This window comes from Coregonus lavaretus, assembly GCF_964263955.1.
Source record: "Coregonus lavaretus genome assembly, chromosome: 17".
Taxonomy (NCBI): domain Eukaryota; kingdom Metazoa; phylum Chordata; class Actinopteri; order Salmoniformes; family Salmonidae; genus Coregonus; species Coregonus lavaretus.
The window spans coordinates 31,349,756-31,377,710 of record NC_140004.1 but is presented as its reverse complement, the minus strand read 5'-3'; the positions used below and the strand labels follow the sequence as shown (position 1 = coordinate 31,377,710).

Genomic DNA, 27,955 nt, shown 5'->3' with positions numbered 1-27,955 from the left:
AAGGAGCAGCAATTTTTTTTAATCGGCAGGAGTCAGAACAAGAGATCCATGAAATACCATGACAACATAAATGGCTCAACATAATTTATTTTTGTTTTATGTTAAAATGTACAGAGTTCTTTGAAAGTACTTGCTAAGAAAGAAAAAAAAACTAATAAATGGAAATACATACAGGGACAAAGAAGAGAGACTGAGGCAGCCGGGCACTATCAACCTTCACAGGGCACCCAGCCCGCCCCTCCTCTCTATATCTTGCGCTCTCTCTTAGCTTACAACGCACCATGTACAATTACAAAGGATACAAAAAGGGAAGCGATATAAACAGACAAATATACTGAGCTCATTTTTACATGCCTCTTAAAATGTAAGGAAGTCGTCCTATTCACACACAAAAAAATCCAAACAAAAGAACGGCTAAGTGACCTTTAGATATTTGTTTTTTCCTTTTGTTTTAAAATAGCATTAATATACTAGACAAAGATAGAAAACTCTAGATGAGTGGAATGGAGAGGTTAAAGGCATCTTAAATTCACTAAAAGTGAGTGGTATTTTTTTTTTTAGTTTTGAATTTCTTAATAATATTACCTCAAGAGTCGAGCTAAAAAATATGTATTGTTTTTTTTTCCTGAAACTGAAGTGAAAAAAATGACAGTACCAATATCAACGTCAGAATTTCTTTTTTATATTATAGAAAAAACATTCCCTACAATAGGTTCTAAAGTCAAAAAGAGTCAGCTTGTGTCATAAAAGAAAGCTGCCCAGTCTGAGAAAATTCAGAGAAAATAAAACGAACAAACTAAAAACAATACACACAAATAATATATGAAACGTCAGGTCTAAGAAAAGTATCCTCATTTTGACTTTGAATACTGGAACACTGAGACAACTGGGTAAATTCCTCCTCCACCCTCCCCAACCTAACACAGTAACCATCCAGATGTCTGCGTGTGTGGTGGGCGTACACAATGCACAGTATTTGGCATTGGCCACCTCTCCGGATGCTGACGGTCCATAGAGCTCAGACATCTCTACTAGTCAATGGGAGTGCACTGTAGACTTGCACATATTAACTTGTTTTAACAGAAAACACCCTTCTGAGAGGATGCCTGTCACTAACACTTAACGAAGCGGCTCAGCTGATATGCAACAGCTGATGTTCCTTAAAGCAGTGAGTTCGACCTCAAATCTCTGTGTATTTATTTATTCCATAGAAGGTAAACTGCATGGGGCTGACAGACGTACAAGGCCTAATGGGTAAAAAGGCCTAATAATAGCTTTCTGTGGAGTGTGATGAAAAATGTGCGAATGCTGCAATGTCTTCAGCCTGCCACAGAGGGGAGACTGACGGACTGTGCTGTGAATCAACAGGAAGTACCAGAATATTTACATCTAAACATTTCAGAACAAACAGCTACAGCATCCCGTGGGTGATGCTGAGGACACTACTGGTTTGTTTATTTATTTATGGACATACTAATGGACAGTGACCCCTCGTCTCTCCTCCATCACTGTATTCTTCTGTTCTGGCCTGATACACACCGCCCTACCAGGAAGACCCTCCAGACACTTGTTACTATGTTGTGCTCCACTGGGGCCCCATATCTGAGACTGAAATGCCACGGCTCACAAAGAGGCAATGGAGTGTGTGTGCACTTGAGCGTGTGTGTGAGAGAGTATGTATTGGAGCTAGAGGGTGAACCACCATTCCAGTATGCCACATAAAGACCAAAGCATAGAAAGGTTGGACTGCACAAGTTACTTTCAACGGCTGTCAAAATAAAAACAAAACGAAAGTACTCAAAATTATATAAAAAAAACAAAAACAAGAGTCCATCTACAATTCTAATCATCGTCTCTTTTTTTAAATGTAAGGCTTCCTATGTCAATTAAAAGATTGTGTGCATGGTTTCATATATTTAGTTAACCACTTTTTGTTTTTCCCTTTCTCAGTTTTGACAATGTAAGGTCCTCCAAAGTCCATCTCTCAGCCCATCTTCCTCTTCCACCTCCTCCACTCTGCCAGGTAAACAGTGGAGAGGAGCCTTCCGTTAGCGTAGAAACTGTGCCAAAGAGGAGCATGTCGTTTAGGTCTGACTAGACTAGAGCAGTCTGCCATACAGTACCAGAGGACCATTTAGACGTTATGTATCGCCCCAGCTCTGCCAGCTCACTCCCTACACAGCCAGCTTGGGGGGAAATGAGTCCAACTGAACGGAACAAAATGACAACATACAAAACAGGAAAACATAGTCCTCCCTCTCTCTCCTCACGCTCTCCCTTTGCGCTCGCTCGTTCTGGCTTTGGAGAGGGTGGATACAACAGTAAGTCATTCAGTAAAGAGAGGCAACAGCAGAGTCCCTCCCTCCATCAGCGAGTGTCAGGTCAGGTTGGAGAGTGTTCCTCCCATCTCTGTCTCTCTAGAGCTGCGGTGTTGTTCTTCCACGCTCTGCTCATCTGCTCATGTAAGGCGACTGTTTGGGGACGCCGGCGTAGCTGTGGTGGGTGGGGCCCGTGTACATCATGTTGCCGTGGTGATTGGGCTGCATAGGCTGCTGTGGGTACCCCTGTCCCCCCATCATGCCCATCTGCATCTGCATGGGGTACTGGGCGGGCTGGTTCATGTAAGGGGGGTTCCCGTGGTAACCGCTGTTCATCATGGGCTGTGGCATGCGGTAGCCGGCCGACATGGCGTTGAGCTGGTTCATGTTCATGGTGTTGTAGCTGGCTGGCGTGGGCATGAGGTTGGGCATCATGCCACGCTGTACGGCCAGGGTGCGGGGCGAGCCTTGCATGGCCACGGCCCCAGAGCTGCGGCTGTACAACTGCTGCTGGTGCGGGGAGGGAGCGGGGGCCAGCTGGGCCTTGGAGCGGATGGAGATGTGGCCCTTCACTGTGGCCATCTGGCCCTGCAGCCGCTGGGTGTGGGGCGGGGGAGGAAGGCCGATGTTGCTGGTGGGCATGTTGCACTGCAGCGAGCCCAGGTTCATGGAGCCAGAGCTCAGTTGGGGAGGTGGGGTCATGGTGGCCTGGCCCTGGGCTAAGGGAGGGTGTGGGGAGGGGGAGAGCTGGGCCAGACCGGGGTTAGACAGAGAAACACTGGTGGCGTAGGATGTGACGGAGGCCGAGTGAGAGTAGGGCATGGCGTGGGGGTCCATGATGGTGTTGGTGAGCTGCTGCAGCTTAGCCAGGCTGAACGTGGCCGAGGGCTGGGGGTAACCCCCTGCACCAAAGTCCTGGCCCATCCGCTCGTACAGGCTGCGGCCCCCTCCCTGGGAGGCACTCTCAGGGATCTCCATGATCATAGGCGTGGAGCCAAAGCCATTCCCCATACTGCACTGGGACAGAGGTTGCTGCTGCTGGGACGGGTGGGGGGTTGGAGGGGCCGAGGGCAGGGGGTGGGGAGCCTGCTGCTGCTGCTGAGGGGGCTGATGCTGCACCTTTTTCTGGGACTGCTGGCTGGCGCTGGGCGACCTCTCGATCACACAGCTCTGAGGGGACTTGATGCCTTGGTGGTTGTTGGCAGACGGGGGACGGGGTGGCGGTGGGGGAACGCTGTTGTTGCCACCCGGCCCGTTATTGGGCCCTGGTCCAGTTTGTTGGATGAGACTGCAGCTGCCCATGGCGAGTTGTGATGTCACTGTGCCGCTGGAAGACGTGAGGCCGGGCGCAGGGATGAAAGAGCAGCTGTTGCCCTGTGAGGAGGGTGTGGCCGAGCTGGAGGAAGAGGAGGAGCCCGTCGACGACGAGGAAGAGGCGGCCGCAGTCACCACTGCATGGTTACCGCCATTGTTCCCTCCCCCGTTGCCCCCGCCACCCATGGTGGAGTCGTAGCTGCTGGGATTGTCGTAGTTCTCTGTGGTGCTCTCGATGCTGCCCAGGTCGCTGAAGCCACTGTCCACCACCTGCTGGGAGTGGTCCGACACCGACGGAACGTCCATCATGGGACTGGTCTCCATGTTCTGCTGGGACGGGGCCGACAAGGAACTGGGGTGCTCAGGAGTAATCTGGGTGTACCCCCCTCCTCCTCCTCCTCCCGTTGCCCCTGTTCCCCCAGTAGGGCCTGGTGTGCCCCCTCTTTGCTGCCCCAGCCCAGACTCCATCATGCCTGCTGGGCTGTTGATGGAATGGACTGACTGGCTGGGTAACGGGGGCATGGGGGGGTTGGTGTGGGGCAGGGGGCTGCTGTGTTGGGAGGCTCCACACTCCTCCACCAGGGCCAGGTGTGTAGCCTCCTCCTCTGCTTCCCCGGCGTGGCTGTAGCTCTGCAGGGTGCGGCAGGCAGCCAGCGTCTCTTCACAGTCCTGGTAGGCTCCGTGGGAGACCCCGTGGCTCTCTGGCTCCTCGTCCTGGACCTCTCCCTGGGTCAGAGACTGGACCGCCTGCACCGTCTCCAGGTCCAGCTCGTTGCTGTGGTGATGCTGACCGTGGTGGGACCCGTGGTGGTGGCTCAGCTCCTCCTTGAAGGAGTCGGGGTGCAGGTTGGGTTGAGGGTGTGGGTGCTGGGGCTCCATCAGCAGCGTGACAGCCTTGTCCTCGGGGTGCAGCAGCTGCAGCTCCAGGGGCTCAGATGGGACTGAGATGGCTGTCACCGTCTCCACCGCCGCGGCCGCTGCTGCTGACTCCTCTGCCTCCCGCCGCCTTCTCTCGTCCTGTGCCGCGTCCAGAGGCCGGCACTTCACCTCCTGCAGCTCCTCCGCCTCTTCGTCCTCCTCCTGCTTGCTGACGTAGGAGTCTCTGGCCTGCACACTGCCCTGCATGTCTAAAAAACCTTCCCCGCCCTGGGGTTCCTCTTTGACAGGTGGAGAGCAGGTGGGGGAGGCAGGTTCTTCCTCGTCGTCTTCATCCTCCTCCTCCTCCTCCTCCTCTGAGTCCTGGCTCTTCTTCTTTTTGCAGCTACTGTTACTCTTGTCCTCCAGGTGTCCGTCTCCTTCATCGTCTGCATCGTGGTCGTCGCTGCGTCTGCTGCCCGAGCCTGGCGTGGCCGCCGTCCTTCTACTGCTGGTGTCCAGGATGGCACACTCTTCATCCTCCCTCTCCTCGTCTTCCTCATCCCTGTCAGCCATGACTCTGTCCGTGTCTGGCCTACTGGGCTGGGGGGCCCTGGGGCCTCCGGTAGAGGACGGAGAGAGCAGGGAACGGGACGGTTGGCGGCTGGGCTTGTCCTCTACCCAGCCCCTCTCTGTCTCCTCCTCCTCTTCTGGCTCTGAGACAGTGGGCTGCTTTGGGACGGGTTGTTGTAGCAAGGCTGGGTTTTTGGGAGGTCTCCCCCGCCTCTTGGGGATTCTCTGCTCCACGGGCTTGGGGAGGTAGTCATCCTCTTCATCAGAGTCTTTGCGTTTGTCGTTGTCGGTAGCTGCGGCTCTGGAGGCCCTCTTGCATGCTCGGTCCTCTAGCTGCTGGGGGGGCTTGTCTAGCTGCTGCCCCCCTCCCAGACCCAGCCTCTGTCTCTCTGCCTCCTGCCTCTTGGCCTCCTCCTGGGCCCGCTGTAGGTACCAGCTCTGGGGCTTGCGGCCTGGCTTCATCTTGATCTTGGGGGGTGGAGGGTCCCCTGAGTTGGTCAGACTGGTGTCCCCTGCGTTCTGCTTGGCTCCGCCCGGCCGTTTCTTCCAGTGCATGGGCTTACGGGGCTTGCCCTTGGGCCAGCCTTTCTTCTTCTTGATGGGGGCCTCCGTGTTGGCCGCCGGGCTCTCTGCTGAGGCCGTGGGCTCTGGGTTCCGTAGGAAGGACGCTGGCTTCAGAACAGGAGTGGGTTCTGTACAAGAACAGAGAAGGGGAGAGAAATCCATTGTTACACATGCATATCTACTCAAGCAAGTACTGTATATCAACGCCTAGCGAACATACAGCTCTGCTCCAACATTTACTATACACCAACACCTTGGTATATAAATAACTGCTCTGTTAGCCCTAAGGACTCCTGTGGCCTCACCATCCTCCTCTGACTCTGTGAGGTTGGCTCGTTGGGCTCTCTTGGGCGGTGTCTCTGTGTGTCGTAGGACGGAGCGGGCCGGGGGGTAGCACCTCAGGGGGTGTCCCAGGGGGCTCTCCTCCTCCAGCCGGGGCATGGGCCTCTCAGAGTCAGAGTCTACGAAGGGCTCGTCCAGCACCTCGGTGGTTTCAGAGATGGTTTCTGTCACCACGCTGCTGTGAGCGTGGCTATGGCTGCGCTGACGCATGCGCCTCTTCCTCAACGGCTTCTGGGGAGATATGGGAAAAGCTATTGAAATATAATGCAGACACATTTTGTAAACAAGCAGTAAGTGGTAAGAAAAAAAAAGAAGATCCTTATCCTTTCCTCTCACCTTGCATTTGAGCCCTAGGGTGGGCTTTGTGAGGATGGGTGGTGAGTGAGCCCCCCTCTCCTCGTCATCATCATCCTCCTCCTCTTCCTCGCTGCTTTCACTGAAGCAGCTCCGTCTGACTGGAGGCGGGTCGCTGAGTCTGGGCGCCAGGGGCAGCTGGGGCAAGGCTTCCCCGGGACCCTCACTCAGCCTGCGCTTGGGGCCCTTCTTCTTCCTGGGAGGGCGCCCTCTGCTGCGTGGGGGTGTGACAGTGGCGTGCCTGCCAAGCATCTCTAGGGGCCTGAAGGTGCCTGTAGACTCAGCCAGCTGTCTGTCTAAAGAGAAGAGGGAGGGTGGGCTGCTGCCGGAGGTGGGGCTGACTTTAGTGCCCTCAGCCCTGTCCTCATCCTGCACCTCCACCCGTATCTTTGGAGGTCGTCCCGGTCCCAGCCTCCTCTCGGCCCGTGGCCTGTCCTTCACCTTGCCCCAGGGCCAGTTCTTCGGCGGGCGGCCCCTGCCCCTGCGCTCTCCGTTGGCGGGGGGAGGGGACCGGTGTTCGGGGACGGGCGGGGGGCAGTGGACTGGGGAGGAGGCCGGAGAGCTTTGGCTGGTTGGGAACCCCGGGAAGCACTTTATCATCATCTCCTCCTCCTCCTCCTCCTCTTCCCCCTCTTCTCCTCGGACGAGCCAGGAGAGTGGAGACACCTTGTGGCTAGGCTTGATCTGTAAAAAAAAATTACTCCATTTACCACTAATCCATTCAAGTCATTGTTATGTCTTTCTTCTGAAATCTAAAATAAACTGAAGCATCATTGTCTGCACCTTCTTGCAGGTGTCCTCTCCCTCCTCCTCCTCCTCCTCCTCCTCCTCCGACACCACGGTGTTGGTGACGATGACGGGGGTCCAGCGGAGACAGTCCGGGTCCACCTCTAGCAGCCGGGGCCTCGCGGTGAGACGAGCCATGTGGGTGGAAACCAGCATCTCCTTACGCACCAGGACTAGCCTACAGGACAGGGGGACAGAGAAGGTCAGAGTGTGGTGTTCAGACAGTTCAGTTATCCCTACAGGGAGGGAAGAACTACTCTGAACAAATGACGGCTGCCAAACAGACATGTTCTATGCTGTAGAATCGTTTCATCAGCTTTCAATGGCCTTGTAGTCAGCATGCTGTTGCTAATTTCTGCATCGTTGAATTTGTGTTGTCATCCTGATTATGCCTCTGTGTGTGCATGTCTCACCGCTCCTCTCTCTGCTCCAGCATGTTGAGGTGGTGCAGCGTGGCGGTGATGTCCTGGGGGCAAATGCCAGTGATCTTGCTGAGGCGTCGGATGGTGAGCTGGCGGTCGCGGACCTCATGGAGACACTCCAGCACCACACTGCGCCAGTAGGCCATGTAGGACAGACGACCCAGGTCTGACAGGGGCTTCTCTGGGGAGCCAGGCTGGCCCTCCTGCTTGGACAGCAGGTAGCCTGGAAGGGAAGGGAGAGAGAGGGGAGCGGGGTGAGAACAAGGTCAATTGTAAATCGGTAGGATATACAAGGTGCATTTACATTGGTGGGCAATTTAGCCTATGACTGTTGGTGTACACAATTCAGTCGGACTGTGCATTATAAATAAATGCTACTATTTCTACCACAACCTGTTCTACTACTACATGTTAGTGGTTCAGCTCCCTCAAAATAACCTCCACCTTCTAAAGCATCCAATTCAAACAGCTAAGCAGAGTAGGAAGGGGTCAATGCAGTTTCAGTTCTTCAACTCAACAAGGAATTGGACCGGACATTATACATTACAGCCACTTTGAATCAGATCCCAACGCATTGCTAGTTCAATTCAATGGGATTGACTGCTATTCTGTTGGCATTGATCCAAAACCCTACAGCAGCTTAGAGCCACCAGCACAGCATCAAAGAGGTCTGGGAAGCGGAGGTAAAGCTGAGCCTGAGAGGAGCTCCTTACTGAAGTCGATGAGGAAGCGACCGTAGCCCTTGCGCTGGTACTGGGGAAGAATCATGATGCAGGACACGTTGTACTTCTGTTGACAATGCTTCTCCTGGAGAGGGAAAGAGAGAGAGAGTGTGAGAGAGAGAGAGAGAGAGAGAGAGAGAAAGATTCCAATGAGGGGGGAAAAGGCATGGAAATGTACTCGGAGCAAGACTGTACTAGCACAGTAGGAGTCTCTGTGTGTGTGTGTGAAGATCATTGCTGTGTTTTGGCAGCCAGTCTGTATGTTAATAAGAACACCTGCATCCGTACAGGCAGACAGGGGTGAGACAGAGCATCAAAGCAGCAGAGGTTTCTCTGCATACTGAGGGATTCACTAGAGCATAATGAAGGTACGTCCAGACACTGATCTAAAGACAGCTTTGTGCAATTCCACGCTAATGGTTAAGGTTAGGATTTAGGGAGGGTAAGCTGATCCTAGATCTGTCCGTAAAGGCAACTTTAGGGTTTAACCGGATGTGCTTATTTACAGATGTGTTAATTTGGATGATTTGGTGGTTAGATGTACCTTGGAGAAGTAGCCCACCAGGTGGCAGCCCTTGCTGTCGTTCTGTGTGAGGACATAGAAGAGGAAGGGCTCCACGTCGTAGTACAGAGTCTTGTGGTCCAGGAACAGCTTGGCCAACAGACATAGGTTCTGACAGTAGATTGTGCTCACGTTCCCATCCACCTGTGAAAACAACACACAAACACACCATGAATAAATTAAATGAATGAAAACCCGAAAGGAATTTGATTTACACGTCATGAGCACAGAGAGCAACCACCAAGCTGCCGAGGCAAACGTGCATTTGAATATAACAAATACAAGTATTACACATGAGTTTGACTACAATGATCCAAGTTCAAAAGGGCAGTCTTGACAGAACCATTCAGCCTGTTTCCGAACCTTAAAATCAGTAACTATGAGACAGACACATGTGGGATATGGGAGGAGGTGAGTTGTCTCAGACCATAATGCCAATGATGTGAGCCATGGCATCTCTGGTGTCCCTGGCTGGGAGAGAGAGAGGCTCCCTGGCACACAGCCAGACATCCCAGCTATTCCACTCTGCTGCTGAGTGAGGACAGGAAGGGACGAGTCAGGACGGGACGGGCTGCAGAGGCAGTGAAACCAGAGCTGCAGACACCATCCTACCAGACAGACGGACTGCCCCTCAATTAGGATGCGTTTACACAGGCAGCCCAATTCTGATCTTTTTTCCACTAATTGGTCTTTTGACCAATCACATCAGATCTTTTCACATCAGTTATTTTTCAGTGCCGATCTGATTGGTCAAAAGTCCAATTAGTGAAATAAATATCAGAATTGGGCTGCCTGTGTAAACGCAGCCTCTGAGGCTTACAGTATGTAGCTTACTGGTGCAGTGGTTCTCAATTCTCAGCCTTCAGTCCACAGAGAGTCTTTGTGACACTGACACTGAGCACAGGATGTGGCAGGAGCGGTGTGGCAGGGCGGTGGCCTCCGTCTGCTTCTCTCTATCTCTCTCTTTCCAACTTTCTCTGTTTGTATCCCTCTGTCTCTCAGCCTGTCTCACCTCGAACACGGAGACGCCATCCTTCCTGTAGATCTCATTGGCTGGAGGGTGGAACCAGGCACACTTTCTCATGTGCTGGAAGAGGATGCTGCGACTCTTCATGTAGCGCAGGCAGAACTCACACAGGTAGAGCTTAGGCAGTCTGGGACAGGGAGAGGAGATTGAGGAAAATTGAAGAGGACCAGACAAGAGCAAAACTGACTTTAAATCATTAACATAAATTATACAAACATAAACTAACAGTGGACTGACTCGGAGTGGAGCGTGTGAAATGTTTGCGTTTGTTTACCTGCTGTACTCTTGTGGGTACGGAGAGGAGTACCAAGTCTGGATCTCAAACTTGCCAAACTCGATGACAGACGGGCAGCGCATTTGGGGATCTGGAGGGCCGGTCACCCCCACTTTCTGCACACAGACAGACAGACAGATAGATAGACAGACAGAGAGAGAGACAGAGCGAGAGAAGAGAAGGGGGGTTCAGGTTTGTAGCTCCAGTATAAAGTGAAGGCCATGTTTTCCAACAGGGAATTAAGAAAATAACCTGGATCAGACTGAGATTACACACCAGGGATTACTGGGCCTCTGACTGACCCCTGCCTAACCCAGCACGGTATGCCCGACACACACACTAAGGCCTGGCACGCACCGGCACTCAAACACACCATACACACACACACACTCAGTGACAGAAAGACATACACACACCAAGGCACACCCACACAGGCACAGTAAAACAAACAAGCGCACACACACACACACCGGCTCCTGTGCAGCTGGCACCCTGACGCCTGCTTACATGATTATTATCAGCTCTCTGGTCTGTCTTGAGTGGAAACTCTAGGCATCTGCCATTGGGTTCTGTTGACATGCGCTGGTAACCACACACTCCGAAACACACACACCTAAGGCCCCTCACCCCTGCCTACAGAGTCAGATCTGAGTTTAATTTTTTTCACTGACTGCCGTGAGAGGAGAGGATCAACTCTCAGAGGAACACAAGCAGTTCAACAATGTGTCTAGTCTACACTGTAATTGTAAACAAACCACAAGGCAACAGGAAACCATCAAACGCTGTGCTTGTACCTCTACTTTTCACCAGCCTTTCCTATTCTCCTACTGACCAAGACTAGAGAAAACTCAGTGACAAAATGTCAAGACAAGCATAAAACCCAGCGTTGGCATAGAGTGTTTCTCCTGTGATATATGGCAGTGATCTGAAGCTCTGCTCTGTCTGTGCCAGTGAGGGATTGCAACAGAATAGACACAGATAGATCAGCTCTGCTCCGACAACGCACTGAACCACAGTGCCCCCCTCACACACACACACACAGAGACAAACACTTTCTTTCTTTGTCTCAGTCTTCGTGGTTACCTGTAGTGCCAGCTCCTGGATGTGCCTGAAGAGTTCCACATCTTTCTCCGTCAGGTTCTCGTGTCCTGGCAGCTTGTCCTCGTCCTCACGCCAGTCACTACTGTCCTGATTATCTGTGGAGGACAGAGACAGAGGAGGACAGTAGTCAGTGGGACACTTAGAGAAAGGGGACAGTACATTCACATTTGAAGGTTCTGACTGTGTGGCCAGTGGGCCAGTTCTCAAAGACCAACAACCACTATGCAGGTGTTGAGTCTGTCTGAAGGACATAGTATGAAGTGCAGCTTTTGACTGATACAAATACAGCCACTACAGCCTCTCGTTCACCCTCAGTATTCAATGCATTATTCAGCCTACCCTCCTCACCTGTCCTGTCGTCCCCCTCTCCCTTGCGTATGGCCTTCTTGCGGATGCGGTATTGCTGGGAATAGTCCACCTCGTGCTGGGCCTTGCGTCCGTCGGGCGAGGGCGTGAAGAACTTTGTGAGGGCGTCAATCAGGCCCTTGGTCTTCTTGTTGAAGCGAAGGCCGCCCTGCTCCGACGAGTCCTCCCGCAGGGAGAACAGCAGCCGGTCGTCGCCAGGGTAACCCTCGCAGGACGAGCTGGACGACGAGTGCGGTGAGGAGGAGCCCTGCGAGCGACGGCCCCCCTTCCGCCTGCCACGCCCACCCGGCCCTCGCAGCTTCTTGAATGGCCTGCCCGGTCTGCAACGGGAGATGGGATTATTCAGACACCCACCAGCTAATAGCAACACACTATATAGACTAAGGCCTGGTTATTTGGAAGCAATTTACATAGCAACAAGAGCCACTGAAGACAGCCAAAACAAAACAGATAAATTAACAATAGTTTGTACAGATTGGCATTTGTGTTTCCAATGATCAAGTAGTGTCAACAAAAGACATCAAGGCTAGGTCCCCCACTCCCCACATTAAACAGCTCCATTTGGTTGATCAGTGAGTTTCAAATCAAATCAAATGTTATTTGTCACATACACATGTTTAGCAGATGTTATTGAGGGTGTAGCGAAATGCTTGTGTTTCTAAATCCAACAGTGCAGTATATCTAACAATTCACAACAATACACACAACCTAAAAGTAAAAGAATGGAATATTAGGATGAGGAATGTCAGAGTGGCTTTGACTAAAATACAGTAGAATAGAATACAGTATATACATATGAGATGAGTAAAGCAAAAATATGTAAACATTATTAGAGAGACTAGTGTTCCATTTTTAAAGTGGCCAGTGATTCCATGTCTATGTATATTGGGCAGCAGCCTCTAAGCATAACCCTGCACCTTAGAGCTAGATTCTATAGCTAGATTCTATGCTCCAAAGAAGCGTAATTTATGGCATGAAACTCTGGTATTTTTATCCTAATAGGCAGTCATTAAAAACAGTCTGTAGTCATTAGAAATAGTCTGACTGGCCAGTGAAACTCTAGTGGGGCTGATCTGAAGTGACCCACTGTGTTTTACAGGTCTAGCACCGTGCCGTGCTGAGCTGCTAGCTCCCAGACGATGCTGCCAAGCAGCCGCTCTCTCCATGTTGTTACCAACCTGTTCTTGGGTCGTCCCAGTGGTGCGTTGTAGCGCCGTTTGATTTGTGCTGCCTTTTCATGCAAGAGCTTTCTTCCCTTTTTCCTGGGCTGACAGATCTGACAGATCCACATGCCTGGTGGGAGAGCAGAACAGAACAGATCAGAGCAGAAGAGATCAGAGGAGTGTATTAGCTTAGCTGGCCTGAAATCGCTTCTTCAGTTCTACCACCATTCACTGACATGCACTACACAGTACCACCAGCATTAGAACCACAATAAAGATCCATTTCATTACACTGGGGGAAAGAGGTCTCTTCTTGGTTTGTGGTCCTTCGGAGCTTTGTCATTTGTTCTCAATTACCTCATGGCCATAGTCGTTTAGATGTACAGTGGATCCATTTACTGCACAGAGGCAGGTATTTCCCAGGACAGTGTATGTTTAAGTGGATTTTATTGGGTACATTAGGAGGGTCAGGGGTAGGAGAGGGAGAGAGGAGAAGTAGTGGAGCGGGGGTTACCTTTTGGCATCCGCATCAGTGGGGGGTCACAGCACTCCATGTGGAAACCCCGGTCACAGGAGTCACAGAACAACATGTTCTCCTGCACGCACACACACACAGACATCAGTAAACGTTTGGTCACTCCCTGCCGTCAAGTTTACATAGTTGACATTTCCACCATTTGCATATTTCCCTCCAACCAGAACTGTACTTGGCAGGTCTGAGGAGAAAGAGATAACTATCTGCAGCAGCTGTCTAAAATAGTTATGTTTGTTGAAAAACAACAGATCTGATTCCTACGTACTGAGCTGAAGTACAGGCAGGCACACTGGCTGACACAGAGATACACAGAGACAAACACTCACCGCGTTTTTGCCTTGATCTTGACAGTTGCTGCAGGTCTTGCATTCGATGCACTGCCACCACAGAGCTTTGACTCGTACAGTGAGCTCTGGTGAGAACTTTAGACAGGAGGGGTGGCCTAGGGGACACAGATCAACAGCGTCACACACACTCACAATCCAGACAACCAAATGACAACACCACCTCACAATAGAAAAAAGTGCCACTCAAAAAGCCATATAGATCCAAAATCAACCATGACAACAAACTGACAAATTCAGACATCTACGAGAACTAACAAATCAACCTGTCACATTATAACTTTAGTTTGACAAATCAAAACAAATAACCTAGTATTCAAATGAAACCTAAGACAAGTCCAATAGAACAAGGTGCAGGCAGAAGTAGCAGGCAACGCAGCCTTGACGTCTCAGCGTATAGAAACTGTGCTGCCACTGTGCGACTCACCGCTGTTGCCACAGTCTGCACAGGAGATGAGCTCCTCTGGCTTCTTGTCTCGGTTCGACTCCTTGGTGCCCAGGCAGAAGCTGCAGATAGGGATGGGCTCTGCCACAGGCTGAGAGATAGAGAGAGGGAGAGCGAGAGAGAGCGAGCGAGCGAGCGAAGAGGGACACAGAGGGAGAGTCACTTATTAACAGCTCCATTCAACTGATCCATTGTACCAGACAGAGGGGTAAAAAAACAACAAGAGCATCGTTGTGTCCACATTCAGATCATGGTCAATGAGCCTGCTGTGAGAAGGTTTGAACCAGCCACAGAGACAACAGTTACAGTTCAATCAGACAGGAATTGAATACAGTAAATTTGTCAGTGAGATTAAGTGAATGGCAGAGGCAGCAGACTCTTCCCTGGTGAGGATGTTGTGATCTAACAGATGACCATTAAAGGCTATGATGATGATGATGAGAGCCTGCCTATACTACAGAAGATCAGGGCCCATATTATTCATAAAGTGTCTCAGAGTAAGACTGAGGACCTAGGATCAGTTTAGCCTTTTAGATTATAATGAACGGACACGGGGGACCTGATCCTAGATCAGCACTCCAACTCCAACATAGGTAATAGTTACTACAGTACCCAGAGGTCTTGGTTCTGCTCCTGACTGACTGCTTGATCAGATCAGATCTGATACTAGAGCATATCGCATGACCTGAATGAACCGTCCCTCCCTTGACTCAGCTTGGATGGCTGCTTAACATTCCCATTTAATTTCCAGAGCAGAGCAGCACTGCGCTGTGCAGTGTGAGTAGGGCCGGGACGATACCACCAGTATCGCGTTACTTGTTAGTATTGTGGCAAGGAAACAAAACACGAAGCAGATTCAACTTCTTTAGGAAAACAGCCCTAATGTTGGAAACACCATTATGTTGTCATCCAGAGTCACATGTATTTATTTTCAAAACTATAGCACACAATATTTTATATACAGCAGGTTTTTAAAAGGACCAAAGAGTAAGGTCTGCTTCGTGATTTCATTTCTGACATGGAAAAAAATATTGTAATACTGGTATCGTCCCAGCCCTAAGTGTGAGAGCCACTAAAGGCCATGTTCTGTTTTGATGCTTATACTGTAGCACGCAATCTGACATGTGCTTCTGGGATGCCATAAATCATTCAGCATGAGCGGGAGAAGAGGAGAGCCACCCAGGACCCTTTCTCTGAGAGACACACACACACACACACATCCTCACACATTCATATCAACAGACACAGGGCAGCTACACAGAGTGAGTCACACACAATTGTCTTCCCTGCACATACAGAGGGGATAGAAACAGGAAGAGGGATGGGATGGTTCTCCTTCAATGTACCTGGAGCCTTGGAGCCCAAGGGAGTAGTCAGTGGTGGAGGGAGGCTGATGACTAAAGCCCAGGGGGCTGGGAGGTAGGGAGCCTGGACTGGGGTCGGGGTTAGGATATAGGGCTGGCGGAAAGGGTTGGGTCTAGGGTAGGGTGCTGGGGTAGGGGGCTGTGGCGAAGGGGTGAAGGCCAAATTTCCCTCCCCAAAATATCATTTGGATAATAATGCATTTTATTCATTGATGGAAAAAGTTGATGTGCTCCAACGTAAATATATTTCATAGGCTAATACATCCTCAAGCTGCTGGGAAATTACTGTCGCGTGTCTCTTTCTATTTTGACTCAAGCAAAAGACAAGTGAGTGTACGCCGACTGGGCAAAATTGGCAAAGATTATGTTGATTATCCCCGTTTCCAGTGCGCCCGCCAAGAGGGGATTCTTTCTACAAAACATAGTAAAAGACGGCCTCAAGATTGCGCCTTCTTGAGGACAAAGTAACGAGGCTGATGCACATCTCAAGCTGCTCCAAGGAGTTGGACCATTTTGACTTCCCAACAGCAGCGGCTCACTTTGAGCAGGTCAAGGTCTGCCGCAAACTCAAGCAAATTAGAGGCATATTATTGTGTTCGTCAGGCCCGGTCTTAGAAGTTCCGCTGCCGCCCTAAGCAAGATCAACATATGCAGCCCGTGTCATGTATAGTATAAAGATTTGTAATGGATAGACTAGAGTAGAGTAATAATGTGTATCATGCACAATTGGTGCATTTCAGTTGAGCTTATTCCGTAGCACTTGGAAACGACACATCGTTGAAAACTATTCATGTCAGAGAGTTACAATGTTGCAATCACTAGGCAGCCAACTGCCTATAGTAGGAAACAGAGTTATCAATAAGCCATTATCACATGACGCGAGTCACGACCCCACGATAGTTCAAATTACAATAAACATAATATTTATTAACATCATCCAGTAGAGAAAAAAAGTGTAAAAAGTGCTTTCATAAATGCATGACACAGGCCTCCTTTCACAGGAGCATTGTAAAAATAAGCTTTCTCTCAATGAACCAGCCTTAACGAATAGTTTATTTACATATTGAATTTGATTGTCCAACACCAGTTTTATCATTTCTTCATTTTGTGGCCTCTTTCCACTGCTGTGGTGCTGAATGGCAGCGGGAATGGGAAGTGGGGCGGGCCGGCCCTGGTGTTCGTAGACAGCCATGTTTTGTTATTAGGCTAATTAAAATGTTAATGCCCGGGCTAAATTAAATTAGAGAGGCCTCGATTGTATATGAAAACATCTGTGTTTTGTTATTTATTAATTAAAATATTCATACAAATAGCCTATAGGACAGGTCGTTCGCAAATTATATTATACAAATATATTTTGAAGTTGTGTTTTATTACTGTGTAGGCAACTTGTTCAAGGCTAAATGTTTTTTTTCTTCTTTTTTTAAATGTTAATGTAAATATTAATTTATGATTTATAGCAGGAATGAATACAACCTGTCATGTTGGTATAAGAACATCGTTCTACTGTATTTTACTACAACTTTACAGGCAAATTTATATTTGTTAAGATGAATTACAATAATCTAAATGTCATTTTGAGCACCGTGGGTGGACGCCCTAATGCGGTACGCACCCAATGCATATGGATGTCCGGTAAATTTCTCAACTGTCCGGTAAATTAAAATATTGCCAGTCACGTGGTCTGGCGCCAAATTTTACTAACGGAAACCCTGCTGGGTAGGATAAGGCTGGGGGCTAGGGGCTGGGGCAGGTGCAAAGACATTCCTGGCTGACTGCACATAGCTCCACGCAGGGAGGGAAGAAGCAGGTCCAAGCAGGGGAGAGAGGAGAAGAGACAGGCTGAAGAGCTTGATTTATTGGGTTCATTTCCCTCTTACTCAGGCTCCTGCTTGCATGCAGGGACACCTCACATTGAGACACAGAGAGAGCTAGAGACAGAGGGGGGGGGGGAGAAAGCGAGAGATGGGGGAGAAAGCGAGAGATGGGGAGAGAGCGAGAGATGGGGGAGAAAGCGAGAGGGGGGAGAGAGAGAGAGAGAAAATAGAGAAGAAAAGAAATAGGAAAAGAGAAGGAGGGAAAATAAGGCAGCAGTCCTTTGTGCAGCCTCCCAGAGACCAACACCTCAATCATTCCTGCCAGTTAACACCTTCCCTCCCAGTGGAAGTTTCCCTGTGTGTGTGCTCACTCACTCGCATGCTCTCTCCACACTCGAGCAGCTAGCGCAGGCAGAGCACAGTCATCAGGTTTCATACATACACATTACAGTGTGGGGTTTCATTTGTGATATGACTCAATTACTGACACTAAAGAGCTAAATCAATTTCCAAGACAATGTGTGTGGGAGAAATGGAATACATGTCCCTGATATTCCTCATGGAGGCATGCCTTCTTTTTTAAAAGCCAAACTTTTTTTATGGTCACATACACCAGATAGGTGCAGTGAAATGTGTTGTTTTACAGGGTTGTTTTTATAGTAGTACAGCGCCCCTGGAGCAAATTAGGGTGAAGTGCCTTGCTCAAGGACACATACTGATTTTTTACCTTGTCGGCTCGGGTATTCGACCCAACGATCTTTCGGTTAATGGCCCAACTATCTAACTGCTAGGCTACCTACCGCCCTAACCTTCTGTAAGGTTAGCCATACATTTCCCTCAAGAGATAGTATTTTCTACTTCATTAGGCATAAACTTACTGACTGGTGAGTCAGTCACGTGGTTGGCAGACGGTGACATTCTAGTCCAGGATTCCCACAAATGTGTTGTTGACCTGTATGCTACTATGTACACACTAAATAAGAAAGCAGGAAACGTTAGTCACAACATAGACACACCTATAACTCATCTCACCATGTCAACACAACAGCAGCGTAATCTCTACATGCTTGAACAGACAGAGTCCAGACCAAAACATGTCCTTCAGGTTAGAGAGAGGGCTCAGGCCCTTTAAATGGAGACAGAGAGGGAGAGTAACCCTATCCCTACTCTGTCCTGACATCTAGCCCTCTGTCTTACTAAGGCCAACACTTGAGCAAAAACAGAGCCTAGTTAATAAGGATTTATAGCACAGGCCTAGATTTTCCACGTCCCATTATGAAAGATACACTAGCTCATGCTACGGTACCTTGAAATAGGTTGTCTCAGTTGCGATCCAATATTCGCATTGCGATTTTTTTTTGTTGCCAAAATGCAATCTGAAAAACTATGTTTAATGCTGTATTGATAGTAAATGTACCAATTATATGATAAGGGAACAACAGTCCCACCATTTTCATTGTCAATAATTTCATTTTGCCAATATTGTTGATGCAGAATGTTAAGCTCACTGGTTTGAGACCACAAAATCAACCAAATCCGCTAAATAGCGCTGCTAATAATTCTATATTGAAAATACTGTGATTGAAGATGTTTTTTAAAACTCCATGAAATATAAAAAATATAGGTTCATTATCATTTCTACACACTTTCTACCTGGTTTTAGATGTTTAAGATAAATCGCGAACCATTCAAAACCTCCTGCGACCCAAATTTGGGACGCGACCCACCAGTTGAGAATCGCTGGTGTACAATACACTAGCTGAGAGACGCGCTGTGAGAGTGGCCTTGTTTCTCCTTGTCCATTTGCAATGGCACTGGGTGTAATAGAGAAGGGACAAGTGAATGAGAGAGGACAGAGGAGGAGAATGAAAGAGAGAACAATGAAGAGGACGAAAGGATAAGGATGTAAGGAGGGGGGGAAATAGGATAAGAGAGAGAAAGAGAGGGACAGGGAGAGAGAGGGAGAGAGAGAGAAAGAGAGAGGGAGAGAGAGAAAGAGAGAGGGAGAGAGAAAGAGGGAAAAGATGCCCTGTTGTCCTTGTCTCCTCTCAAGTCAAGGTTCTCATTAACATGTGAAACCCATTTTACCATCCAACCACCAGGCAGCGCTGGGCTGCCCCCCCCCCTCCCCAATACAGACCCAGCCCCCTCACCACAACCTCATTGATCACCGTTACAGGCCGCTCGCTCCGCAGCACACGCTCGGCCGCTCGCACACTTTCGTCACGAGGAACACACACAAAACACATGACCTCCAGGCCATAGCAGGAATATGGAGTGGGAGTGGATGACTTAACATAGGGGGTGGAGCTAGATATACATCTTCCGATGGCTCAAATGGTTGGAGAATGGTGTTCGGAACACCCGAGCAGTGGGTTTGACTCCTGTATGGGCCAGTGGACCACATATCCTGAATAGCTGTATTACTGGCTTTAAATCCATTTGTATAATAGCATTACCTAAATGACCGTATTATTACATGCGTTGGGGTTTCAGTTCAAATAGACGTGCTTCCTGCCGGTCTAGCTGTTAGAAGCAGTGAAGCATCGTACAGTAGGGAGGTTAAAGAGGTAACAAGGCTGAATCAGTAATCACTATATCAAAAAGGTACAAGTTGGCTGTGTGTGTGCCAGCTAAAGACTTCCCAGATGGAGAACACATTGGCCCCATTTGCTGGGTTATGGTTCTACATAGCCCTGCAGTCATTCTACGCCAACAATCATTTTCATCACTCTCTCCCTCCGTAGCCACCTTAACCCCAGTCAGCCTGATAATGGCAATCCACCAGACTACTGTCCAGATACTGTCTATGTCTCGTGTGTGGTGTGTGTGTGACTCATACACCTCTGGTGTCACTAGGGCAAATGGGAACACCTGGCCAGTGAAATATGAGCTCTGTTAGATTTCATTAGTGACACACCAACATTAACAACCTGTTCACAATACAGCCCTATTTAAAAGGCCAAGCGTAGGCTGAATACGTCCATAACCTGAGTGAAGTATAGGTCAATGGACGAGGCCTTTGAGCACAGAGTAGAAGCAAATTCAAATGATGTCTCCTATCTAATGACTCCAGGTGATGCATTGGGTTAAATGTAAACAATAGCTGCCACCAATTCAAATCTACCTGAACTTTCCCAGACTCCACACTTCACTATAAGATGGTTTAGTCTACTAACAAATAATCAGCCCTGTATTGTCCGTCAATACTTTCCTAAACCCTACTTGATCCATTGGTTTAGCAGACTGCTAACAGATATCTGCTCTCTCTACTGCAAACCTGATACTCAACGGGCTTCAAAGACATTGTCATCATGACTCTGGGATATGGCCCTCTCTCTGGACCCCAGTGGTGTCCACTGTCCACTACTGAGATAAATGTCTCACTCCTCCGTCCAGACACCTCTCTAACCTGGCCAGCGCCTCTCTACGGTCACAGAGACACTGCAGACACACACAGAGCAGATGATGCAGTGGTGGGGGAGACTGCACTGATGATGCAGTGGTGGGGGAGACTGCACTGATGATGCAGTGGTGGGGGAGACTGCACTGATGATGCAGTGGTGGGGGAGACTGCACTGATGATGCAGTGGTGGGGGAGACTGCACTGATGATGCAGTGGTGGGGGAGACTGCACTGATGATGCAGTGCAGTCTCCCCCACCACTGCATCATCAGTGCAGTCTCCCCCACCACTGCATCATCAGTGCAGTCAAAAAGAAAAAATGTATGCACGCATGACTGTAAGTCGCTTTGGATAAAAGCGTCTGCTAAATGGCATATTATTATTATTATTATTATTATGCCTTTACTTAGCAGATAAAAAAAAAAAAAAAACACTAGAGGGTTGTAATGTTAGCTAAAAGGCGAGGGGGAGCTAATATCTATGTGAGAAGTTTCAGTAACTAGCCTACACAGGGTGAGCGGTACATGCGTATGCCATTACGGTTTGAAAGTGACCGGGATAAAAATACAATTAGGTTCCAATTAGGCCTACAACTCATTCATAAGCAGACAACCAACCTGCTAGAACACTGAACAGAACTAATCAGGTCAGTGAGAACACTACACGGTCACCCCAATCCAAGCAGTTCAGTTGCTAATATTTTCTCACATCCCTCCCCTGACACAGCAACATCAGTGAGGAGAACTCTGCTTCACCCGGGTCCAGCTGCTGTGAAAAGGGCAAGCACAGGGCCACGATCGCTCTTCACCTCACCTCCCCGACGCCACAACAATACCCATCCTATCCCCGTCCCCATCCCCTAGCCTCCTAATGGCCCACTAGGCTCATAACTACGGCTGGCTCCGGGTGGCTCAGCTCAGGAAAAAGCTCAGGAAAAGCAATGAGGTTTGCTATCTATACATCTGTGACCCTTGTATGACTCCACACCCCCCTTGCCTCCCCCAATATGGCCCAGTAGTGACCCCCTGTTAGGGGGAGAGAGTGGGTCTGCAGTAATGTTTGAATGGAGCTGTGTGACACAGTCATTCGGTGTCGAGTACACAAATCTCCCCTGCAATGGGGTCAAAGCCGGTGCTTGTCCATTTGTTTTGCTTTTTCCCCCCCCCTCCCCTTCCACCTCTCCCCTCACCCACCGCTCCCTTTCTAAATCACAACCACTAGCAATCATGAAGCCAATATGGCACTGATGAGCCTTCGCCTGAGTGAGAGAGAGAGAGAGAGAGGGAAGAGGGAAGCGTGAGCGTCACACCCCACCAGTCACACACACACACACACATAAACACAGTGGGGCTTGCTAGAGGACAGGAGGCTGAGAGAGGCTCTATGGCAGAGACATGGTGAGGCAGCTACTTTAATACTGCAAATAGCAGCATAAGAGGAACAGAGTTGTCTGGTCTGGAGGTTGCCTGAATGCCAAAGAGAAACATTCAAATAACTCCCAGCCAGCAAGGAAGCTGCTTTAGTAGCAGTACACCCAGAGTTCACCATGCAACGCCTCCAAACAACAAATGAACACCACTACACTACTACGAATGAGCCTGTTTACTCACTATGAACGGCATTGAACTAAGTCAAAGAGGGATCACCGTCTTAAAAGGATAATTCACACCACTAATTCCTACGATTAACAATGTTAAATAACACTAATTAGGACTGGGAATTGCCAGGGACCTCACGATATGATATTATCACGATACTTAGGTGCCAATACAATATGTATTGCGATTCTCACCATTCTATATGTATTGAGCTTTCGATACTGTGATTTTATTGAGATTCGATGTTCCAAACATATTGCTCACCATATGTTTGCTGCAGAAGGCCAAGAAAGCCATGAGAAAATTAGTTTTGATCAGTCATGGAAATAAAAGTGCTGGGCCGAGTTATAAAAGTTGGCTGTCAGAAGTATTACAATGTAAATGTACTTTTAATCCGTCTGTCTGCATATTCTAAGACATGGCATATGGGGGTGCAGTGAGACACTGTTTTCATCAATCATCTTGACAAAACGTATACTTAACTTGAAAATCAACCAATCCACTGTCGTTAACACAACGAAAAGTTCAAATGCTTTATTATCTAAATGTTGAAATTGCGTGGGCAACGGAGAGAAACAAAATGGTGCAGTTTGAGGCCATGTGGCGGAGAGAGATGCAGGCGCCGTGGGTCTGGGCAGGTGTGATGTAGTTGACGTTTGTGTGATGTCGTTTGTACAGTGCATTTGGAAAGTATTGAGACCCATTCCTTTTTCCACATATTGTTACGTTACAGCCTTATTCTTAAATGGATTAAATAAAAAATCCTCATCAATCTACACACAATACCCCATAATGACATAGCGAAAACAGGTTTAGAAATGTTTGCAAATGTATGAAAAATACAAAACATAAATACCTTATTTACGTAAGTATTCAGACCCTTTGCATTGTGCCGAGGCACAGATCTGGGGACGGGTACCAAAAAATGTCTACAGCATTGAAGATCTCCAAGAAAACCGTAGCCTCCATCATTCTTAACTGGAAGATGTTTGGAACCACCAAGACTCTTGCTAGAGCTGGCCGCCCTGCCAAACTGAGCAATTGGGGGAGAAGGGCCTTGGTCAGGGAGGTGACCAAGAACCCGATGGTCACTCTGACAGAGCTCCAGTTCCTCTGTGGAGATGGGAGAACCTTCCAGAAGGACAACCATCTTTGCAGCACTCCACCAAATCAAGCCTTTATGATAAAGTGGCCAGAGGGAAGCCACTCCTCAGTAAAAAGGCACATGACAGCCCGCTTGGAGTTTGCCAAAAGGCACCTAAAGGACTCTCAGACCATGAGAAACAACATTCTCTGGTCTGATGAAATCAAGACTGAACTCTTTGGCCTGAATGCCAAGCGTCACGTCTGGATGAAACCTGGCACCATCCCTACGGTGAAGCATGGTGGTGGCAGCATCATGCTGTGGGGATGTTTTTCAGCAGCAGGGACTGGGAGACTAGTCAGGATCGAGGGAAAGATAAACAGAGAAAAGTACAGAGAGATCCTTGATGAAAACCTGCTCCAGAGCGCAGAGGACCTCAGACTGGGGCAAAGGTTCACCTTCCAACAGGACAACGACCCTAAGCACACAGCCAAGACAACGCAGGAGTGGCTTCGGGACAAGTTTCTGAATGTCCTTGAGTGGCCCAGACAGAGCCCGGACTTGAACCCGATCTAACATCTCTGGAGAGACCTGAAAATAGCTGTGCAGCGACACTCCCCATCCAACCTGACATAGCTTGAGAGGATCTGCAGAGAGGAATGGGAGAAACTCCCCAAATACAGGTGTGCCAAGCGTATTGTAGCGTCATACCGAAGAAGACTCAAGGCCGTAACCGCTGCCAAAGGTGCTTCAACAAAGTACTGAATAAAGGGTCTGAATACTTATTTAAAACTGTATCGATTCCCCCCCCCCATCACTAACACTAATATGTGAAAACAATATTTTTGGTGAACAAATGTTTCATTTTGTAGTTAGAACAAGGTTCATGTGAAAATCGTTGTGGAAATCGGTTGCAGCTCAAGTCGACTACAAAATCGCTAATGCAATGGCAGCTACCAACAAACGTAGCTACACACAATAATACCAAAGTCAATATCAGCATGTGAAGTACAGTAGCTAGCTACCTGTAAAATCTCCTAAACAAACTGCACTATAAATTTAAGAGTCTCACCAAGTTCAACTTGCAGTTCCTCTCTGCCCAGAGTGCAGAGTACATTGCTATGGCAACAATGGCCCACAAGACGCATTGCGAGATGGTATTTGAAAGAGAAACTGAATTTAATCATTGGGTACACTGTTTAGATTGAGCACATCTAAGCAAAATATATACTTTGTCATGACGATTTAAATGGATGTGTTCTAGACTAGTATGCCCATACCATCTATTGGCTGATTTGGTGATCTGGAGCGCAGGTAATTGTTTTAAAAGCATTATGAAATGTGATAGTGTGTTATCCCCTATCTCCAGTGAGGAGAACCATGTACAGTAGCTATGATGCATTCCTACTCGACTTCCTGATTTTACATATGGACCACATAAAAGTTAAATCATGGGGAATGTTTTTATTTTACCCACTGAACATAGGCTTTCACCAAATGACAGTAGTTTCATATTTTTTATTTCTGGGGGTGGATTATCCCTTTAAGTGGTGGCCATCTGGGCCAGTAGTGTGTTAGCCTACATACCCAACCCTCCAGCCGGTCAGTCAGTCAGCCAGCCAGGCAAGCATGTGACTCCTGGCTGCTCCCACCACTCAGCAGTGCTTATCCTAGTGTATGTCCCAAATGGCACCCTATTCCCTATATAGTGCACTACTTTTGACCAGGGCCCTTAGGTCTCTGATCAAAAGTAGTGCACTATGTAGGGAATAGGGTGACATTTGGGACACATCCCTGCAGTATGAATGGAAAGCCTCACAAGACAAGCCCCCTTGTACGGCAGAGAAGAGTAGAGTAGAGATGTACTACTCACCCAGTCACAACAGTCTGGCTGGAAGGATCTCTCTCTCTTTCTCTCTCTCCCCCCATCCCATCCTCCCATCACCTCCCTTCCTCCCATCTCCCGACAGGGAGCAGCCCTGCAGCTGGTCACCAGTCTCTCTCTCGTCCTGGCAGGACACTCACTGGGCGCCACGTGACTCTTCCCTCTCCTCCTCCTCCTTCTTCTTTTTCCTCTCTTTCTCCTCCTACTGCAGGCCTGAGACAGAGGGCTGGAGAGCAGCACTTGCCCTTGGCAGCTGCCCACAGAGCACTAAGCTCACCGCTTGGTACAGCGCTCCGCTCACCCTGCTGCCTCCTGGAGTACACACCACCACTACACCCAGACCCGGCACCCTGAAAGAGACACTGAAAACCCTGGTACTCTGTCCCCAAGCCAGGGCTCCGAACACACACACGGGTCAAATGGACACACTGACTGCCACAGCGATGCTACGCTGGTCGTCTCCCCCATGGTGCTACTCTGACCTGTGGACTGACCTGTTCTACCTAGGGTTTCTCTTTCACAGCTCTCCAACTGTCTGTCTGCTGGTCAAAGGCCAATTTGGCTAAAACGTGTTGCTTTAGGTCAGTCATGTAAATCACACAAAGACATGCAACACAGCTTAGATCTCTTTGTCAGCTACGTCCCCTGCTTATATTCACAAGCCAATCTTGAAAATGATTAAACCATTTAAGTGCTCTACACTGACCTTTTTTTTTTTTACAAGGAACGCGTGTGCACCTAAGTTGAAAAATGCAGGCAGACACAAACATTTAGGAACACAAGGAAAAATATTTTACATATTAAAGCTAGAATACTTAATTTTTCTAGACGCGCTGCCGAATAATGTCAATTCACACAGCAAAATATTTAGTTGCATATGCGAGTATAATGGTTGCACTGTAGAGCCCTGCATTTGACAACACTCACTCCAACAAAGACATTATCAATCAAACCACACTATGCAATAAATGTGTAAGTTAATGCCCTGGAAGGAGTGAGAGGGATTTTGTTTGTATACTGTGCACGGACTGGTTCAAAATGAAACTCAGTTCAAGGTTTGACATTGTGGCTTGCCAAACTCTAATGCATGGCTGTCCGACCTGTCTACTAATTGCATGTGATAAAGTTCCCTTTTTGGCATTACGTCTTCCCTGGCAGCCCTACAACCACATGGGAAAACACTTTTCAAAAGATCATTCTAGCTCTGCTAACATTGATTGTGTGGTGGTCGTGTGCTGCCTTCAGCCTTCATTGTTTGTTTACTTCTACATGATCGTCACTAGACTTCAACCATCTGCCTGACTACCTTCCTCTGATCAAGCCATGAACTGTCCCTCTCCATCTTTAGAGCATGCATGCACTCAAAGACTTGGCCTCTATTGGTTGACCTAACTATGGCTAGGCTACTCATGATGTATCGCTTGTTTGTTTTTTTTGCTTTTGAAGCACTTTGAGATTTTAATAAAAAGCGCTATAGAAATGTAATTAATTACCACTTATTATTCTTTCCACTGCCACAGGAGACAAAGAAATTACGGATTGCTCTTTTAACAGTTAACCCTTTACACTTACACTGTAGGTTTACAGAGACATTACATTGTGTTTATATTTGAGAAAGAGAATGTAGGTGCATGTATGGTATGGTGTGTGGCTTACCTTGTCCTTCTCGTGTGGCAGCAGGCGGACAGGTGGCAGGGAGTCGAGCGCCACGGTGCCCGTCCCGTCCAACTGGGAGCTGCGGCTGATGAGGTGGAAGAGCGGCCCGTTCTTGGCCACCCTGCCGTGGGCACACGCCCGCTTTAGTGCCACCCTCAGCTGCTGGTGGAACAGCCCAGGCCCCATGGAGCCGCTGCCAGACAGGTAGGCCGCCACGTCCCCCTGGCATTTGAGGAAGCGCTCAACACTCTTTAGGGTGGAGCCCCCTGGCTCATGGAGCCCCTCCAGGGAACGCTTGATCAGCTTGTTCCAGTCCAGCCCTGGTTTCTTCCCAGAGCGATGGTGGCTCCCGCCGTGGCCCACATGCCCATGATGACCACCCCCTCCTCCTACTCCTCCCCCACCACCGCTGCCCAGGCGGGGCTTGGGGAAGGCCAGGCGGCCGGGGTTCTCTGGATCCTTGTAGGAGTTGAGCCCCTTGTTAGAGACTTTGAGGATGGTTCCATCCTTGACACTGAGCTCCAGCTGTTCCAGTACAGTCTTGCGGTCCAGCCCGTGGGACATGGACACAGCGTTGCATATCCTCTCCTCCGACGGCCGCTGCTTCTGCTTCTTCACCTTCTTGATGGCCTCCAGGATCCAGGTGGTGTACATCGGGTTGGCCAGCTTCACCATGACTGCGGCTGGAGGTCGCAATGACGACACACACACACACACACACAAACACGCCCGTAGCGGGCAAAGGGTAAGAGTCCCGCGGCCTACGCCGCCTCCTCCTCCTCCTAGCCCCTCTGTCCGAAGACTATCCTTTGTCCCGGGGCCGCACAGAGCGTCCCTCAGAGCCTGGTCCTGAGCAGCACGGCAGGGAACAGCTCACCATAGCATAGGCCCCCCCCCGCCAACCCCCCCAATAAAGCCTGGTCCACCCACTTCCCTCTCCCGGCAAGTTCAGTTAGCCTGGGGGTGAGCAGTGTCGTGGATTAGCAGGTACTAGACTAACTCTGTGGAGCTGTGGTAGACCCACTCACACTACAACAATAACACTGAGGTTTCTCCCACTACTGCCTGTTGCAAAGGAC

General features: G+C 49.0%; 1 protein-coding gene across 2 annotated transcripts; it reads right to left on the bottom strand.

The window, feature by feature from the left end:
• Positions 1 to 69: 69 nt before the first annotated feature.
• Positions 70 to 27,749, bottom strand: kat6a (K(lysine) acetyltransferase 6A). Of its 2 annotated transcripts, none has more exons than XM_084180967.1 (16): positions 26,877 to 27,749; positions 14,050 to 14,158; positions 13,605 to 13,720; positions 13,258 to 13,339; positions 12,759 to 12,873; positions 11,554 to 11,900; positions 11,197 to 11,309; positions 10,114 to 10,229; positions 9,825 to 9,966; positions 8,795 to 8,956; positions 8,242 to 8,335; positions 7,520 to 7,751; positions 7,104 to 7,284; positions 6,303 to 7,004; positions 5,930 to 6,197; positions 70 to 5,752 (listed from the first exon to the last, which is right to left on the bottom strand). In XM_084180967.1, the coding sequence occupies exons 1-16, from the start codon at positions 27,549 to 27,551 to the stop codon at positions 2,451 to 2,453; spliced, it is 6,756 nt and encodes a 2,251-aa protein (XP_084037093.1). In that variant the 5' UTR covers positions 27,552 to 27,749; the 3' UTR covers positions 70 to 2,450. The 2 variants fall into 2 exon arrangements, with proteins under 2 accessions (XP_084037093.1, XP_084037094.1); XM_084180968.1 differs by having other exon boundaries at positions 11,563 to 11,900.
• Positions 27,750 to 27,955: the final 206 nt, after the last annotated feature.